At 37.6% G+C, this 20,570-nt stretch overlaps 1 protein-coding gene across 1 annotated transcript in view; it reads right to left on the bottom strand.

Moving 5' to 3' along the window:
• Positions 1-20,570, bottom strand: part of FIGNL1 (fidgetin like 1) — a 79,890-nt gene that overhangs the window by 41,408 nt on the left and 17,912 nt on the right. Inside the window, exons 2-6 of the mRNA XM_083827008.1 lie at positions 15,707-15,943; positions 10,137-10,250; positions 9,386-9,505; positions 4,115-4,249; positions 554-697 (exon numbers count right to left, since the gene is read on the bottom strand). Coding sequence (XP_083683134.1) covers positions 554-697; positions 4,115-4,249; positions 9,386-9,505; positions 10,137-10,250; positions 15,707-15,907 — 714 coding nt within the window. The 5' untranslated portion in view covers positions 15,908-15,943. The remainder of the gene's footprint in view (positions 1-553; positions 698-4,114; positions 4,250-9,385; positions 9,506-10,136; positions 10,251-15,706; positions 15,944-20,570) is intronic.

The following is a 20,570-nucleotide window of genomic DNA, read 5'->3' as shown; positions in this document are numbered from 1 at the left end:
TTTCTCTGCTAAAGTAGCAAGGATGGGAAAGTGTTTGTTTGTTTGTTTGTTTGTTTTGTTTAAATTAAGTTTGAGATGCCATCCCTTAAAGGTGTCTCTACATTTGTTTTACATGTAAGTTAGAACGTGACAAATAAAGGTGTACCTTTGCAGAAGAGGTGGTTTGGAACTCAAGTGCCGGGAGATTATAATGTTGCAGGATTAGATGCAAATACAAAATTCACCTGCATTTATTCAACTGTCTAGTATAACTTCATCTCATTTTAAAACATCATTTTTGCCCACAAGTGTAACCAGCTGGCCAAATGAGTTGCTCCTCCTGCAAAGTGCCTTTTAAATTTCAAGAATGCCTTTGATTACAGTTATTTTCCTGCATGTATAAATACTTGAAATGACTCTAGCAAAGTTCACGTGTATGAAGAACATTCATGGAAACTACTGATAGGCTATTCTGCCTATCAATCCCTCTGTTAGGAATAAGATCATCTACTCATCTCGAAAACAGTTTATGAGAAGTAATAAATCCACTGATTAATTAAAATCCAGTACTCACAAAAAACGGGATAAGACCAGAAGCTTTGTCTTCATCCAAAACTTTCTTTAGGGCTGAACCACAAACAGTAAATTTATCATCTGAAGAAACATTTTTAATCTTCACACCACCGATTAATGCAGCCCTTTCCACTGATGAATGAGCCTGCAAGGAAATTGGCAAGTTTTAAGACAGACACCTTTTATTGGAATGTAAGAAGTTCACTTGAATTTGAAGAAAAAAATCATTTATTTAAAGTAAAGCAACACTTGAGACCCTGGAACTGTTGCTGGTATGTAACAGATATTATTAAAGACTCTCTCTCTTTGTTTCATATAGATAGACATATAGACAGATGGGCGCACATATATATACATATACATATATATATATATATATATACACACACTACATACACAAATACACCACCAGAAATCCTGAAGTATTCTTAAAACTATTGCCATGGTCTCATTCAGACAAGAATTCAATTAACCTTAGTGAGAGCTTTAATTAACTTGCTTTCAATTAGGCAGAATTGATTATGAGCTTCAGGATTTGGCTCCAGATCAACCAAAAACTATGCAGATAATCATCCCGCCTGATAATAATTTAGTTGCTCAAGAGCATATTTTTATGGCATACAGCTTTACCGAACCATAAAAAGATATAGGACATGGTATAGTATAGGCTAAGATATTGTCTTGCATGATCCTTTTGTTTTGGATTACCTACTAAATAAATTGTGTTTCAATCATTCATTTATTTTTTTAGGTAACTAAGGATTATTCTCACTAATTTATTTTGCTTATAACCCATTTTATTTGGATTCTCCTTAAATAATATTTTTTTAGAACATAAAGAACAACTCATTAAAGAAAAATAAATTACTAAGAAATTCTTTAAAATATGAAGTACAATACAATAATAATGTATTAAGAGTAAAAGGTATATTTAGCCACAAAATACTCTTTTAAGGCATGGCTAAACCAAAAAATCAATCAAACAAACAAAGCTACCTTAACTTTCGCCTTCTGACATTTCATTAATCATCAATAATTTGAAAAATTCTTCACCTTGTCATGTTCTGACTGCTCTCATTCATAATCTCCGTGTTATCCTTGTTGATTCTTGCTAGTGCGTACAAGAGCACTTACTAATTCTGTTCTAATTAGCATGTAATCATGGAGAAGATTAACCCAAAACATAGGTTGAACAAGACCAGATGAAGATAAAGATTTGCCTTTCAACTTCAACATATCCATGGAACACATTTTAAAGGTAGATTTACTATTAACTTGTACCTCAATAGTGCCTCTCGTTAAACTACTTCGGTCAACTAATTAGGCACCAGCTTGAGAAAACTTGGAAGTCTAGACACATGGAGCCTGCCTTTCAAGTGGAACACAATGTGTTTACCACAGCAATACAATACTTCATTCAAGTATACAATGGAAAGAAGTATTTTATAACCAAATTGTACAAGGTAAGAATCGTAAATAAGTAAGCTACAGCAATACACTGAAGTTCTTAGCTAGTCAGAACCTAAGAATTGCTTCCTAAAGTCTTCAAAATTGTAACAAAGCTCTTTGATAACTATAGCCATTTACAATTTTAAGGTTAAAAACACCAAGATGCCTTTGGATTACTAATTTTTAGGGACCTGCTGCTGACCTAGTGCTCAGCAAAGTACTCAGGAATCTCCCACCATCCTCAAGGACAGCAAGGAACCAAACAGGAACTGGTGAAATGAGTGGACAGCTGCTTAAGGTAGCCAGAAGAAACAAAACAAAACAAAAGTTGATGAAGACAATGGTCTGAGAAAATCTGAGAATATCAAACAACTACCCTGACTTCTGTCCTGGTCCCAAACAGTCGGGTGAGCACTGCCGGGGTAGCTGGATGCTCCTCCCAGCTCTGAGGTCTCACATTCAGTGGCCCTTACAATAGGTGCCTCAGCCAGCACAGCCCCAGCACTTCCCATCTCCAAACCCTCAAGTAGTCAATGGGGAAAGCTTTGTTGCCAGTCCTGCTCTGTACTCATTAACACAAAGCAGGGCAATTTCAATGGGAAAAAGATTTTCCTGAAATAACTAGACGCTAAAATGATCTTCCAAGATACGTGAGATCTGAGTGCAGCTTTCTGCTCTGGGCCTCCCTACTGGTTAGCTCTTTGCTTCCTTCCTAGAACACTCTTACACTGTTTTGCCCTGTTGGTGCACAGTTTTCTCTGCCACAGCATGGCTTAGGCTTACTTTCTTTTGTGGATTATTGCCTATGAGTCACGCAGGTCTGTTCTTAATGGAGAAGGACTGGCGAGCTCTGCAACAATCTGCTTTGAAAGATCAACAATATCTTAAGGCAAATCCTTCGGTAAACATAAGATCCCCTGACCTTCAGCAGGCATGGAGGCCTGTCAGTTCTCATTTCAGGTCAGACATTTACATGGGGCAAAAAAATGAAAACAAGTAACAGGCTTTGTGCATTACGGGGTTAGAGTTTGAGCCCTGGGACTGGTGATCTGCAGAACACAGACCTTTGCACTCCAGACAAAAAAAAAAAGAACAAAAATCCTTTGTGTCCTGTGAAAACAGTTATCTTTCCTCATATATTCTTGTCCCGATGGCTCTCACCTTACAACTGTAGTCCCTTTTCTCACCAGCAAAGTGAAAATGCACTCTTAAATTGCTTTCCATTGCTTTATAACATACACTTAGTAGTAAAATGAGGCAAACCTAAAACCCAGTCATTTTATTTTATATAATCAGATATTACTTTGAATTAAACATCAAGTGCTAAGACTTTTCCTTCTATCTCATTGACATTTAGATAAGAAAATGTCACAGCTATTGAGAGAAGCAACACTGCTTGGCCCTTCAGTAGGATTAGAGTTTTAGAAAGATAGGAGCAGCAGAACTCACAAGACTGAAATTTGCTTTCATTAGTAGTAAAAGCCTCTCACAGCCCTGGCCTGCTGAGAATTTAGCTTAATTCAGTCTGCTAAATAGCACTCACAGAAATCAAGGATTACATATTCTGTTTTCTTAGAAGATTTCTCAGCTGGATTGATACATGGAGATTTTGGGCTTCTTCAAGTACTATGACAAATTTGCTTTATATTCATGCAGTAGGATTGTCGGTGTGCAAACGCCTGCACCCATGCATGCATATGGGGGAGGATGTATATTTGTGTGTTTGCAAGTATTCACTTAAGAGGAAAATAATGCGCGCACACATGGACACACAAGCCTAGATGTGACAAAAGATTGTCTAGAGTTACTCAACACAACTGAAATTAACACCTTACTCAAATATCTTTATTTACTTCAAATGAGGTATTTTTTTTTTTTTTTTCAGAGAAGGAATACTTATGTGACACTGACCTCCAGATAGTTACTATTTGTATTATGGTAGCACAGATGAGATTCCAGCCCACTTATGCTGTACAATAAAATTTGAACAAGCGAAACCAATTAGTCTCCTATCCAAAGAGATTGTACATTAATTCATTTGACTATTGAGATGGATGAAGTTTATAAGTATAGACACTATGTGTCCAGGTCCGTGTTTTTGAGAGGTACTCACCTGATCAGAAGCATAGGCCACTAGCCTGCCCATGATGTCTGCCTCAGTTAGCTCAGGGTTTTCTGACTGCACCCGCCTAATAGTTTTTGTTCTTGCAGCAAGCAGTGAAATCAGGGTGGCCTCGCTTGCACTTCCCTGTGGGACAAATTAAAGGAAAGTTCAAAAGTAAGACATTCCAAACGAAAGATACGATTTTTTTTTGTGTATGAATTTGCAAAGTTGGTAACAGAAACTGCACTTGAGAAACTGCGGAATCTCATGCTTCCTAAGAGTATGTGTGACAGCAAGGGAGGAAACTCTGTTTGACTTTTGTCTTGGTTTCCCTAATGCCTCTGTTTGTCTGCTCTCTGTAATTTCTATGCATGTTCGATTTAGGCACCAACCTTGCAATCAGTGCTAGAAAGCAGGACTCACAGGTTTAAAGGCATGTAAAAAGACTCTCAAGAATCAGACATTGATCATCTATTAACTGGTAGCAATGGCAGAGTAACTGTTGATTTCTGTTATTCTGGATTTCCACACATTTAACTTCAATTAGAATCTGACTGACAACATTTATTTCTGTCAGGCAACGTGCGTAACTGCATAGCTTATTTAATATTTAGAGTTACCCCGAGCAAGTCAATTATTGTGGTCAAAAGAGAAAAAAAGCACAGAAAAAGTGATTCAATATAGCTGACTGGTTTTCAAAGTATTAGTTAATATACTTTCCCTTCATCGAAAACACAGATTAAAGGAACAGTCACCTGGTATTTCTGAATTGCACTGTGACTAACAAAACATAAGGAGTTTAAATTGTGTATTGGATACTTTGTGACAATAAAGGGGGAAATTTTTATTAACTGTTCCGTAAATTTCATGGGAGAATACAAGTTTCCACAAGTTATTTTGTCTATTTTTCTCTAGAACAGGCAGATGAAACGTGCTTTAAACTGCTCTTTTAAACTCCAAGAAACATTTTGTAAGCACATGTTCATAAATGTCAATGCTTTTGGGTGTCCATATGCAAGAGAGAGTTTTTAGGTACTTTCGAAGTTGAGCAATTGTCACGTCAGCCTTCATCTGCCAAGCACGTATCCCTGCAATGAATACAGTTGCTTCTGTTAATGTCTCAGAAATATCCCCAGTCAACAAGCTGGTTTTGGAGTGATGTTTCTTATTCTGTACCAAAATTCTACCCTCCCTCTACTGAAGACCTGTGTACACACACTAATTACAAAAAAAACGATTAAATGTTTAGGAAGTCTTATTTCTACCCTGGAGATGGGCCTGATTCTACAGATTTCATACAAGAGGATGAGCCCAGTGAACTTAGACTTTCTTCTAATTAACACTGAAGTTAGCTGAGCTATTCATTAGAGACAGAGCTGCCTTTTATACGTCAACATCTCAACAGTGAGTAAGCCCTCAATCCAGCTGTAATTGAATGGAGTAAACAGGAAAAATGACAGCCCCTAAACATTTATTAAATGCATTGCCATGCCACCTTACACATGAAGAACTTTCAAAATGTGATTTTATCTTACTTAAGCCAACTAAAAAGCTAGATATCTCAGATAGCCTAATTGTTAAGTGTGCCCTAGTACAGAGAGAGATGAGGTTTATCCAGAAAGCAATAATTCTGATTTAGACAAAAGCCTGGCATGAGGTGAATAGCTTCCCTAAAGGTGCCTTGTTGTGTGTTCAGTGTTTAGCTGACAAAGTGAGGGATGAATCTCACATAGTGTAAGCTTCCTGATGAGAAATTTCTGTCATCAGATCTTTGTTACCAAAACTGTTCCTGCCATGCTCAGCACGCTATTAGATAAGAAAGAGCTGTGAGCTAGATTATGACAACTCAGGTCCTTGGTGGCCAGTTTTCTGAAGATTAAGATATCAAGGAGGTATGAAGAATATTTTAGTCAAGAACATCATCTGTTTGCTGAGACGCTGGTTGGTTTTTGTTTGCTTGTTTGTTTTTGTATGTGCACATTTTGTTTTGTTCTCTTACAAGCCATAAATAAACTCCTAAAGAACACTGCATTACCAGAAGACCATCATAATGGGCCTATCTAATCAGACTATGCTGCCCAAAATACCCTTTCCAGCAATTCAGTAGATGAGAATACTTCTCATTTTTGCAAACTGCTGCAACTTCTTGTGGTGTTCATACAGTTTTTCAGGTAAGTTGTATGTCTGCGTAATGAGGTTGAGCAACATGAAACCTGTGTGCAGGCTTTAGCCTAATTCCATCTTGTACCAGACAAGTCACTCAAAGCAACCTTTCTAAACCTAAGTTCTTCACAGTAAAGGTCACTCTAGCACCCCTGCATTTAATATATGTGAAAAAAATACTGTTACTGTTATTATAATACTTATTTAAGGGGACACTTGAAAATCTTTCAAGTATATGCAAAGGAAATGGCTTTATATATTTTTTTCTTTGTTTTTGGAAACGTAAAGGCCTTGTAAAACTGTTAGTGTCTTTCCAAAACATATAAGGAATATATATGTTTAAGAAATGTGAACAGATACATCCAAGAAAATGGCTGTAGGAAATTCAAAAGGTGAAGGCATTAATTTGAGACCTGGACATTTAAGCCTCCACTATTCTGCAGACTGCCTGGCTGAGGGGGCTCAAGTACAGTCTCAGTCTTCTCCTGAGGAGTGCCACAAGACGTTCTGGCATCCTGGCTGTTGTTCATCCAGGCTGGTGCCTAATCAGCAAATACAACAGTTCTTGCATGAATTTCATTACAGGGAAGCAAGGCTGAACAGGAAAGGGCCTGCCGTGCAGCTGAATCTTGCCTCCAGATAGCAAAGCTGGAATATAGCCTAAAGGCACCTGGAAATGCATTTGGGTGTCTCATGATAGATAGAGGTTTCTTTACTCTGCCTCAGTTTCCATTAGTCACCTTTTTTGAATAACAGTGTTTGCAAAACATGGTTTGTAAGGTCATTTTATTCATTTGGCACCATTCTTTCACTAAATAATTTTGAGGAAAAAATCCCTTGGTTCTTGAAGTCCTCGGCTTACTGACAAGAAAGATAAATCCGGAGTGTTTCTTGCCAGACCAAAGATAGGCTGAGTCTAATTTTGTTTCACTCTTAAAATACTTTTTCTTTGCAGTTTAAAGAAAACTCTTTAAAATTCAAAGTATGTACACTTTTCAGCAGTTTATCTAGAATGAACAGCAGGATATGTGTGCTATGTTCAGACAAGCTTCAGGAAGAAAGTTGCTTTCTCATTTTTAAAAGCTGTTTTTGTCTCCTCTTGAATGCTGTATTCTGCATTAAGTGAAGGATGATGATACCTTTCCTTTTACCGCAGGCAAACAAAGGTTGCCATGGCAAGCAGGCTCAAGAGGCGGAAAAAATATCAGTAAGAGCTGATGTTCATGTCCACCAGAGCTCTGAACTGAAATTTTCTTTCATCTTCTGCCATTTTCAAGTGTCATCCTGCTCACAACAACAAAGTGCTTCATATTGACATAGACTTTCAGATGTAATTAAGAGCTAATTTTCACAGGCTCCGTTTTACCCAATACTACAATAATTACTTGGTATTTACCAAGGGAATGACTGGCACTTTCACACGCTCATGTTGCTTTTGCCTCATGCTCTCTTATTTATATCATTATTGTTTCAAGAGCAAGACAAGAAGATATGCAGCACAAATGACTTCATCATAAGCAGGAACACAGAGCATACTTTCGATTCTTGAAACTGATTGGTATCTGATGAAAATTATGGGCAATCCAGCACTGTCAGCCTGGAAGGGCAGTATTTCCTCCTGATAACCATCAGGCATAATTGCTTGCTTTCACTGGTACAAAATAAATACCAGAGATGCATGACGAAAGCTGGGTTTCTTGAACATAGCCCCCTCCCTTGTAACTGTAACGAAAAAGGTCCTAATGGAGCAAGCAGGATGAGTAAAGAGTTACTCTGCAGACACACTGGTGTAGGTGCAGGTCCACCTAGGAGAATTAGAGCAGTCGAGTTAAACTCATACTTGCCTGGAAAGGTGTTAGGCAGAATTTATTGAAATATGCTGTAGGCATTTGCAGCTGAGATAAAAGAAAGAAGCCTCCACTTTTAGCATGAAGTTCAGATGTATTTTAGAAGCCTATCTTGGGATAAAACAGATTGTGCCCTCATCTCCAATCACAAGGCTTCAGAGATTATCAAAGGAGCACAGAAAAACTATTTAAAATTCAACCCTTACCACAGAAAATATCTATTTTAATTAGATGAATAGAGTGACCAAAGTCTGTTCATTTGTAGAAATACCATGCACTAGAGGAGCAAGCCAAGGCTGACAAATACACTAGCTTTACTATACATGCAAGTTTGTCCATTGACAATATATTCATTATCGTACAGATAGTCTGTTCAGACATTGTAGGCTTTCATTAAGCAGTCATCTTTCCAAAAGTGGTTTTGTTTTGTTTTTTTAAGATAATATAATTTTCAGGCTACAATGCAGTATCTAATGACAGAACCCTTTAGGCTCAAATTTTAAGCATCTTCATTTTATTCTAACTTTCCAATATTTTACTTTATTATATAAGGAAAACTTCTTAAAATCATGTCAACTTATTTGAAAAAGATTTATAGATTTTTTTTAGTATGTTATTTCTACATATAGTAGATTCTCTGCTATATTCTTCTCCATTGCTTAATCTCTGACACTTTTCTTAAACAAAAAAAATAAATAAATAAAAGAAGAAGAAGAAGAAAGGAAGGCTGTTTTGGAACCTGAGTGAAGCAAATACTTAAATATGTTTAACATGATCTTCATGGAAGACTTTGTAACTCCTTTTCATGGTGGTCTATGCATAATCCTCAGGTATATTTCTAGTTGTGAAGGGTTTTGTTGTTGTTGTTGTTTATTATAATTATTTTCAAGCATTTTTACTGCACATTGCTACTAACCTTCCCAGTGTTCACTTCACCTTATCAAAAAATTAAAGTTCAATCTTATGTGATTTTTCAACATCATTATTTGAATTTTAAGCACATATTGTGCTGTTAAATTGAGCTACTAACAATTTTTCATGGAGAAGAGAATCTGAGAGCTTTGTTTTGTTCATTACTTTCATGAATGTTCCTACTCACCTATCATCATTCTCACAGTGGATCAGTCTTTTGGAAAACTTGAAAGGAAGCCAGGTGGCAGAAAAAAAAATCTTTCCTTTATTAGTGTAAAACCTTCATTGGTATGAAGGTTTTACAAAATCATAAGGACCACATATTTTACCTGTATTCTTTTTTCATGTCCGCTATTACCTGAATGACTCCTCCACCTTGTCCATCTTTCCCAGCTAAAAATTCTTCAGGCAAATTAATCATCTTCCCTAGCCAATCCAGCATGACAGTCTCCAGCTCTGTGCATGCTGGACTTGCAGCCTGCATTGAAAAACAGAAAAGAGGGAATAACCTCATGAGGGCACGAAGAGAAATAGAATCCACCAGAACAAGTCTCTCTCTTTCTCCCTCTGTCTTTAGACTACAGAGAAAGAGACTAGTTCCATCAAGTTAGAGACCTGAAGGCCACTTTGTGCATAGTGTTCCTAATACTTATTTAGGAATGTCAGACTGGACCTCACATAGAACCATGACTGTCAAATGTCAAAACTAGGATTTACATCTTAACTGTTGTTTTTTTTTTTTCCCACATCCAGTACCAACCCTTTCTGAGAAGAGCCCATCTGATATGAATGTGGTTTTTTAAACATAGTTCACCATTCATCCTGATGACACATTAAATAACACCACCAGGTGATAGGCAACAGAGTCATACTATTTAATGAGTTACCAGTAAACTTGTACTGCTACTACTAGTTTGTTGATTTTTCAGGGACAAGAGGAAAATAGCCTTTTACTACTGGAACCATTCAGAGCATCTAAATGAAAACACTTAATTAGTCAAGGAAACTTACCAATAAAACTAGTACTGTGACTTCACTGCTATTAATCAATGATTTCATTGAAGAATGTTACTGAAATGCTTAAAATCATAATACCCTGATAAACTTACCCAAGAGAAGCCCACGCATCCTATTCCACCACATAATATGTCTGCAAGAAGAGCTGGGAAGGAGCTGGCTGAAGGGAAATAGGCAAAGAAGTATGGACTGTGCCAGTGAGTCACCTGTAATAAGGGAAAAATAGTTGTTTTTAAATAATGCAGGAAGGAGAAACAAATTATCACAAAATCAGAAAAAGGATTGGAGGCTGGGACCAGTCATCAGTTCCCTACTGATGTAGGCTGGCTGTAACACAGTATCATATTTTTTAGAAAAGCTTAGCTTTTTTTGTTTTGTTTTGATCTCCCTTTTACTCAAATTAGAAAGAAAATATTCAACTGAACTTAGTTCTTGTCCCCACCTCCCAACAATCCCCAAATTAGAACTCTCCACTTGTCTGCCTAGAAGATAAGGACTGCATGGGCAGTGGCAGTGTGAATTTCTGTTCAGGGTGACGTTCTTAATCCTCTGTTTTCAGGGACCCTCCAGGGTATTTTGTTCTTCGATTTCTGTGACACAACAGACTTAGCAAGGGTGTTTTTAGTGTAGCAGAGGTCCACAGAACTCTCTTGCCCATGCTGTGGTGTTATTTGATAAAATTCATGCACCAAATCTAGCTAAATAGACCCTCCTTCCAAAGTGAAAGAATCCATTCCAGTATCCAATACTTTCTGCAGAAAGTTACACTATCATCTTCCGATAACAGATTATGATTTATGTACAATGCCAATTTGTACATATTAATGTAAGAACACCACAATAACTGCACAAAATCTAGTGAATTGCTTTGCAACAGCCATATTAAGAATTACTTCATGTAACATCTAAGCAATTTTTAAGAATTTGTGAGATACTTGATAGTGCTCCACAACTCCAGTCTAATAAAATTTGAAAACAGGAAATGCACTGCCACACTGTAACGCTCAGTGGAAATAGCATGATACAATATGTTTGATGAAAACAGCTTTCATATTCAAGATAAAAGGCAAATTTAAGACGATTTGCTTCTAGAGGACTAGGCGGATTATAAGCAAGAATTCAGTAGAATGTATGAAAGCTTTTCCTTGGCTAGAAATCCAGAGACTGCTGAGTTATTGAAGCTAGCCTCATTTTTCACTGGTTTTTTTTTTTTGGTTTTTTTTTTTTTTTGATACTGGAGTTCTTCTGTTACAGCTGGAGGATAGTTAAGAGCTTGCTTGAGCTTTATGGTTTCCTTCTGCATTCCCACCTCAGACAAATTTTTACCTTTCACACTCCCCTCTCTTGTACTCTGTGATAAGGTTTCTGGAGCTAACTCAGGGATAACTGCACTGCACTGTTCTGTGGGCTGAAATACCCCTTATATATATATACATATATAAAATGAAATATTTATGTGTATATATATATATATGTAATTCATTTATATATATATAATTAATTTTTATATAGATAATGAAACAGATATCACTTTCTCTACTGCAGTATAGCATACATAATATTTCAGATGTCTCTACCCTTTCACATGAAACCAGCTCCTACCCACTACCATTTTCTGTTATTTAAATTAGCAACATACATGCTATATATTTGATTTCACTCATCCAAACCTTCTCAAATCATGTATCCAAAGACAAGCCAATCTGAATATTTTTGACTATCTGTCTTATATACAGCCAGGATCTTTGCTGTAACGAAGGTTTAGGGGACTTGTGGCAGTCACCTTTCACAAATCAGAAAAAAAAATGGTGTGGGACTTGGTTATTAACAGCAAAACAATAACCAGATTAAAAATACCCAATATACAGCAGCTCCTGATAGGACCCACATGCACAGACTTTCACTGACATCCATAACAAGCCAGGGCTGCCGCTGTTCATCTCCCCAGCTATAATCCTCTGTGATCTGTAAGACTTGTAACATTCATCTTGGGTTAATCAAGTTAAACTGCCTACTTGCTGGGAGCCATTTGTTTGATGAAACACAGCAGATTCCAGTTGTACCACTCACATAAAGTGAAAAAGTCAAAAGCCCTAGAGCCAGTGCAGCTGTGGTTCTTCCTCTCCTTCTGCCTCTCCTCCCCCCTTCATGTGAATCAGCTGTAAAATTCATTTCTTTTGCCATGTTGGAAGAGACAGAATCAAATATTGCAAATAGTGTGACATAATTGATGCTTGTTTGTTCATCCCTCTGCTGATAAACACTGATACATAAGTGTCTTGGGCTCAGAATTACCACTGTAATGCTTCTTGAACACATTTTATTTCCCAGATCTCATCTAAGGATGCTTTTTTTCCGTGGCTTGCTTAGTCTGAACAAGATAGTTCCCTTACCACATAGAAGGGGTAGATGCTTCAACCGAAAGTTCATAGATTAATGGATCCAGAGGGGGGCAAATTAGTGTCTTTGGTACCACTTGCAGTCAAAACTAAACTTGACCATTTTTGCCTCTAAAAAAGAAGGAGATCTATTTGCAGAGAAAAAAAGCTAGTCTCAGAGAGAAATGTGCTCTCACTGATATCTTTGTATCCAGATCCCTTCCACCTTGGCTTCCTGCTGTGGAGATCAGAGTCCAGCAGTTGTTTCCTCAGTCCGTGTGTTAATATAAGAAACTTAGCACCTTTATGTTCATTACCATTTAGTGGACTGCTCTTTCAGGGTCTACATCCAATTTCACAAGAAGTCTTCATAAAGAATTTCACCTCTCAAGAATGCTTATTCTCCTTTTGGGTAAAGACAGCAATGGACACATCGTTATTGCTTTTCACAATTGATTGATCTTTGGTCATCTGATGGAATACCATGTTCACCTTTTCAGCCATCAAACAGTAGCAAATATCTGAACACAGCAGAGGTGTCAAGAAGAAACAAGAATCACTTGTGGGACTGATAGCTTATGAGCAATGTGAGATTTTACAACCTCTGTCATATTACTTATTCTCTCTGAAGATGCCCCATTCCTCATTTATAAACTGGAAATATGACATTCCTGAATAAAATATTAGAAGAGCACTACAGCTAAAAACACTAGGTGTACTTACAGTTGTTAATCTTGTCAGGAAAAGCATGGGAAGAAGATGAAGGGAAAATATAATGGGGATAGACTGTCCCTACAGCCCATTTCAGAAGCCCCTAAAATCAATTACAAATAGTTTTAAAGGTGTCTAAAACAAATGTTAACAGTTCTTCCTATCCTACATTCTTCTTATACTCCCTGCCTCTGTATGTTTTTACAGTTCCATCATTTTCACACTTTGGCTTCTGTGGACACAGCTAACGGAGGCAGCCACCAGATGCAGCAGTTTGTGCAGCAGTATATGCAGAAGGGCAGACAGAAACCGCCAGAAACCCTGCTAAGGTTATTATGTATAGCCAGTTATTATATACAGCCAAAATAGGCTAACAGCACCCTGGGCCACGTTAGGAAAGCTGTTGCCAGAGGGTCAAGAGAGGTGATCCTTCCCCTCTACTCAGCACTGGTGAGGCCACATCGGCAGTTTTTGTCTGGTGCTGGGGTCTCCAATACAAGAAAGACATGAACATACTGAATTGAGTCCAGCGAAGGGACATGAAGATGATTCATGGATTGGAGCATCACTCATATGACAAGAAGCTGAGAGAGCTGTGATTGTTCAGCTTGGAGAAAGCTCAGTAGGGATCTTGTCAAAGCGTATAAATGCATCATGGGAGGGTAAAAAAGATGAAGCCACATTCTTCTCAGTGGTATCCAGTGACAAGACAAAAGGAAATGGGTACAAATTGAAATACAGAAAATTCCACTTAAACATAATTTATTTTATTTTTTTACTGTGAGGGTGGTGAAACTTTGGAACAGGACAACAGAGTGGTTGTGAAGGCTTCATCCCTGGAGATGTTCAACACTTAACTGGTCATGGTGCTCTCTAACTGACCCTGCATTGGACAAGGGCGGGGACTAAATGATCTCCCATCCTCAGCTACCCTATGACTCTGTGATTCTGTGCTCATGTGAGACTTCGATACTTAATATAAACACAGGCAGAATCATAGTTACTGAACTAGGATTTATGTACTCATGCTCATGGTGTCACAAATACCAACATTTCATACCAGAGTAAAGTTTTGGATAGAACATTTTTTTTTTCTTCAGAATGTATTACTTGTACTAAGTCAATTTATTTGCTATTTATTTGCAAAAAACAATTTAGGTAAGAGGGAACATGACATGTTGATGACATAATTGGAATTCAATGCCTCACTTTCTATTCTCAAATGATTCATCTCTTATTTTTTAATTTGGTATTATTTTATTGAATGTTCTCAAGTTATTGTGATAGGTTCGAAGCAAAGTGTTTTCTGTTCTACTTCACAGAGAAGAGAATGGTTAGTATTTTCCTCTAGTGAAAAAGAAAAAAAGGCTTTCAAAACTAAACATATTTCAGGATCTAACTACTTTATTATCATTTAGCATGAACATTTGGTATAAACTGTCTTTAAAATGTTATAACAACAATCATATCCATGAGCAGCAAAGTATTTACATATGTTGGCCATAATTCTCTTATCAAATCTGCACTGATTTAATTCTGTTGGATTTAAGATTTCCTCCACAAATCTTTGGGAAGAGTGGAGTGATTTCCATTGACTTTAGTGGAGCTTTTGCCTGTGAAAGGACAGCAGGGTTGGCTCCAAGAGAAACAAGATAAAAACATATCAAATATCAAATATTTACATTGGTCAATGAAAGGGAATTGGTATTACAGTACACTGACTAAACACATTTGCAGAGCAATGATTCCATGTTTAGTCACATAGCAATCGTATCAGCTATCTACATCCAGAGAAGCAATCCAAAATGGTTATTGCAGGGATCCAAAGGAGGGATTCTTTATTAGCATCTATTAATCGTCCAGCCATCTTCAAGCTACTTAGAGTCCTTAGGAGGCAAGCATATATTTAAAATAAAAAAGGTATATCGTCAGTGGTAAAACAAGAAGAAAAATTCAGAACTGAGCAAATGCCAGACGCTTTGTTTTGCACTGTCTGTTCAACACTGATCTATCCAAAGACTAATATTTAGGTAGTGGCCATCTGCCTTAAAGTGTACTAGAAGAAGTCAACATTTAGGAGAATAAGTCAACATAAAAAGTACTGGGGAGAATCCTTTCTAGTCAACTCTAATAAAAAGAAGTCTCATAAGACAATTTTAACATTTAAGGATCAGCTTGAAGGAACTCTTTATGAACAGCAGACAAATAAAAATCCCATTTTATAAAATATTTAATGTGCTTTGCAAGTAGCAAATATATCACATGAAATTGAAAGTTGGGAAGCTCTGCCTTAACTGATTCAAGAGAGGAAAAGGGATTATTTCCAAAAGCAAGCCTTACATCAGGCAAAAGAATCATTTGATTATTTCTAGCAAGAACAGAAAACATTAGTTGTGTAAAGCGTTGGAACACATTTAACTATGGACATACATCAGACACCTCCCTTTTAAAAGCTAATCAATGTGGGTGTTTCTGTTCATGAAGTCTGCACAGCCTTCACCCACACTTTCCTGAAAGTCTTTGAATACCTAGATGCAGTAATGAATATTGCATTACAGAAACATTTTCCTTACCCCTGGCATAATGATCTTCTCAATGTCTTTAAAGACATCCTCAAAGCTCTCAGGATCCTGGGGTGCACAGTCCGGAATGAGGGGCCTCAGATATCCTGGCTCCACATCTGGGAAGACCTGTCTTTTATCTATCTTCTCCAGGTAATCTGCAACATAGTCCACCATCTCCTTCCCTCTCTTGCGGAACTCTGCAGCATCCATGGGTATCAGAGTTTAGGACTTATCAGAAAAGAAAACCTAAAAAGAAAGAAAAGTCACTTTTGAAAGAAAATATCACTAGTTTCAGAACTGTTATTCAGGTAATTTATAGGATGACTCTTATGGCCTTTTGGAAAAACTAGACCATATGCTTTTATTTTTAATTTCTGCATATTACGCCAATACCCACGCAATGTTGCATTCTGTTTTCCATTCATTCTGGAGTGCATTTCTGTTGCACTCCAGCTTTAGCTGGATATTGCACAGAAGCAAACCAGGCTGCTACGGCTTTGACGTCTACATCATGAAGTAGATTAGATTAACACAGGTAGGCCTTATCTTTATCTCAGAAGAGCAGTAGAGGCACACTGATGAAGATTCATCAATCACAGATTTAATCCCTTCTGCTGCTGGGCGACACAAGAACGTGGCACTGTTCACACATAATGATCAGCTCCCTCTTGCCTTATAAAGAAGAGTTTTAAGGAAATAGCATGCTACATGTTTCTATTGTAATCTATAATCACAAACTATAACAACTACAGTTATCACAGTGATCCACTGTGCTGCCCTGTCATCGTATCTACTTCTTGCCTCTTGTCTTGCTTCAAGATTTAGCTTCTTTACTCTTTCACTGTAAATGCACATGCTATGCCATTTACAACAAAACCTTACTTCATGTTGAGGTTCAATCAGAATTCACTTAGAGTTGAATCAGAATTCAGTTAGAGTTGATCTGTACTGCATTTTGCAGAAGGAAGAAGCTCTGCCTGGGGCTGTCCCTATTTCCCAGACGTTGGGCAGCAGCACCAGGTACACTTTGCACCAGGCAGAACGGGGTGAGCACTCCCAAGGAGATGTATGGCTAGGGTGATTGAGCTGGAGTTTGCCAGCAAAGTGCTGTGCAGACATAAACTTATATTGCCAGGGTGCCTGCTCCCGCTGTCCTGGCCCCACCAACTATTGTGCTCAACCAATACAAAGTTGAGACCACAGTTCCTAAAAAGCTCCCAAGCATCTTTATACGCTCAGAGTGAGTGAATAATCCTGTTCCTTGGGATCCAGAAAGAAAATTGGTGAAAGAAACAAGGATACTCGCTGCTGGCATAAATAATTATTACGCTTAGTTCACATACCTTCAGATCTTCACTTTGTAAGGAAATAACTATATTAAGCGTAATATGAATATTATGTAATTAAGAGACAATTTCTTACATATCGGTTATTTCTGCTGAGAATTTATAATTGAGGGCATCACTTTGAGAAAAGAGACCCTTCTGGGCTTTATTGTACTTGAATTAGCACTGTCACATTACAAAAGAAAGACATCATTGATAAACACCATCCTAGAGACATCTCTGCTGCCACAAATAGAGGATCTGGGATTTCTGTGGAGCAGCTGCTGCTGTTATTTAGGAAGGCAGGGTGCTGCTGTAGGTCACGAACCACTTAGGAAAGTGGGGATCTGCACAGGAGAGACTTCCAGCCCCCCAGGGAATAGCTGTTCTTGCCGCTATTGTGTTAGCATTGTATTACTCTCCTTAACCACCATGTAAGTGTTTATTTGGCTCTCTCTCTGTACATTTCAGAAAGGGGAATTAGGACCTTTCTCAGATCTTGCTACTAAATTGCTGGAAACGCATTACCAATTGTCGTTACGGTCCTTCAAGGATCCCGATGGGCAGGTTTGTGTGTCATCTCCCCTTTGAAAGACTGTTTAAGCAAGCAGTTTTGTTTCTCCTCCTTTACGATGATTCTATTTCTTCAATATCCCAAATCCTAAGTGCATTTTCTTTTAACATATCTTTAATCACAGTTGAAAATTTTAATAAACTTTCTACATAAATCAGCATTGACTGGGGTAATCAATATGCTTTTCTGTGGCAGCAAACTAATTACACCCAAAGGCACAGTTCTTTGGGTTAGGTATTTTCGACAGACGAAATCTAATATTGCACAGCTTTCCTTCTTTCTTAAGGCATCTCTACCTTAACCCTTAAATAATGCTGTCATTATTTTTTTTTACGTTACTTCATTCATCAGTTCATTGCTATAGTGTACTCCAAAGAACTTTGCAATGGTAATCTGTTTGTTTGGTCGTGGTTTTGGTTGTTTTTTCCCCCTCTGGAGTCAGAGATGAATGCTGTTAAAAATAAGAATTTAGCCTGTGAGTGCCAAATTAAGGGGAGTTGCCCAAGAGTGAACTGAGTCAGAACTTGGGGATTTGGTCTTCTAGCACTATTGATGCTCACTTAATGCTATTCAACCGGACTTTTAAACACGAATCTGTTCAGCTGAACATTTCATCCAATGTCAGTGTGCCCAATGAACTGTCAGTACCATGTCAGGACAGATAAGAGCTTCACCATACTTTTATTGGCTCTCCAGCTTTACTTGATATCACTCAAAGACAGATCATTAACACAGAAGTTTCTGTGCTCGCTTGGTCTTTTCCCAAAGTATAAATTGAATGGCATAAATTAAATAGCATCACGTATAAGCTCAAAACAACTCAGACACACAGATAAAAATAAATGTACTTTATCACATTACTACAACATGGATACTATGTTATACAGCTTGTGACTATTTCTTTACTACCTAGATTTTTTTGGATCTGAAATTTCTTTCTATTCCAAGTAGTATTTGCATCATCTTTCTTCTATATACTACATTGATATAATTTATTGCCATTTTTTTATTAGCAGTTTGCACAAAGTTTTTTCTGGATATCAGGTTAAGCAAATAAAACTTGGATCTAAACATCAGGTACACATTTCATGATTGGGGCTATCACCACTGAACTGAAATTTGTCAATTCTGGTTGCCAGCTACATATTTATATAATCACTGAGTTCTTATTCATTGTTTGCTATCATTCTTCCCATGAATGGGAGGTCCAATGACTCATCCTAACATTGTTTTGGATCTCATAACACAGTGTTGCAACAGCATTCTCAAAATTCAGGAAAAAGAACTAAATTATAGAGGAAACCTACGGTTTTGCATAGGATAGGTAATCGATCCAGGAAGCTTAGGCACAAAAAATGGGAGGATGAAGCATCCACCCCAAATCTGCCATGAGTTACTGCAGCCTTATAAATTGATACTAGCGAACATCTAGTTAACCTCTAATAAACTTTCAATTCACTTCTAGCTACTGAAATACATCAATCTACTTCAACTGGAAGCAAAGTACTTAATTCTTCTTTTCCCCAAACACAATACCGAGAAGTTGAAATGAACATCTGTCCGTATCTATGTATCTGTGCATCTTCTTTCCTAAAAGTCCTTGCCTGAAAATGCCTTAACTACTGTAATACACATATCTCACAGGGAACTGTGAATGCACAGTACTTGCAGGAACACAGCGGTCATCTAAAAGACCACTTACACTCTCATCCCTATTTTTACTCTCCTCCTCAATTGTTCCTTACAGATCTCACTCCCTCTGCCTAATAGCATTATTTGCTACGGAAGCCACATCCAGTAGACTGAATATCTGACAATTGAAATGCTGACCAGTTTAGTACTACAAAAATGCAAATTGCTTCACCTTTCTACCAGTACAGAAGACTTCTCACTTCAGCCTCTCATGTGCATGTGCAACATGTATAATGCAACAACACAATGAGCGCAGAAGTTCCTGGTAGGCAGGATGTTTTAGAAATTTGGAATGGGATTTTCTAGGGAGCAAAATGCTTCAGACAACTCAGCCCTTATGGTCTGAACTGCTTGAGAGTACCCATATTTTCTGAAGGGCTGAGTGGTACAATCTGAGTGTACTTGGAAAGATCCACTTAAGTCAAAGGGACTTCAACTGCAAAATAATGCAGGCTGAGTTTCCGAAACTAAATGGAAACTTCAAAGAAACCAATCCTCTCTCTGAAGCTCTTGATGGTGGTCTGCTTTTACCAAGGCCATAAAGATTGGTAAAGGCTCCATGCCCCAGGGATCCCCCACCTCCCAGGATTAATTTCAGCATATTCAACATCTGCCAGCTGAACTCCAACTGAGGTGAGCACAGCTTTTCAGGAGGCACCCAGCCTAATTATCAACCCCTGATACTTTGAAAGCATGGTCTATGCAAATTCATTAAAAGCCTCACTTGGGTTGATAAAATGTAAGTTTATCAAACATATATTATGTCTGAGTCATGTATTATGAATTTTGTTCCCAACAAACGTCCACTGATATTGTCAACACCGCATACTTCTTTGGATCAAGTCCTACTTTACTGGTGAAGATTGAGTTTTGCTATTAACTGCAGGTGAGAGCAAGAACCATATTCACCTTAAATGATACAAGTTTATCTTTAGCTTTATTTATATATAAGCTCTTTGATCTTTAATTTTGCTGGGACTTGTCACAGGACAAGTATACAACATGATCTAAAGATGACATAGCTTTTGATGCCTTGTTTAAACTAATCTTTCTACCTGAGTGCACTGACATTAGAACATGGTAATATTTTATTTTAGTGAAGTGACCAAAAACTGTTTTTCACCTTTAGATTGTATATTTAGTGTCATGTTCATTCACAAAACATTTTCTACTTTATCTGAAACTGAACCATACAAATGAGCACTTTACACATAAGAGTATCAAATACACTTGTAGATATAACACCATGTAGAGAACATTTTGATTATTTATTATTTCTGTT

This window comes from Anser anser, assembly GCF_964211835.1.
Source record: "Anser anser genome assembly, chromosome: 2".
In the NCBI taxonomy this organism is placed as follows: domain Eukaryota; kingdom Metazoa; phylum Chordata; class Aves; order Anseriformes; family Anatidae; genus Anser; species Anser anser.
The sequence above is the reverse complement of the archived record's forward strand: the minus strand, read 5'-3'. Positions and strand labels throughout refer to the sequence as shown.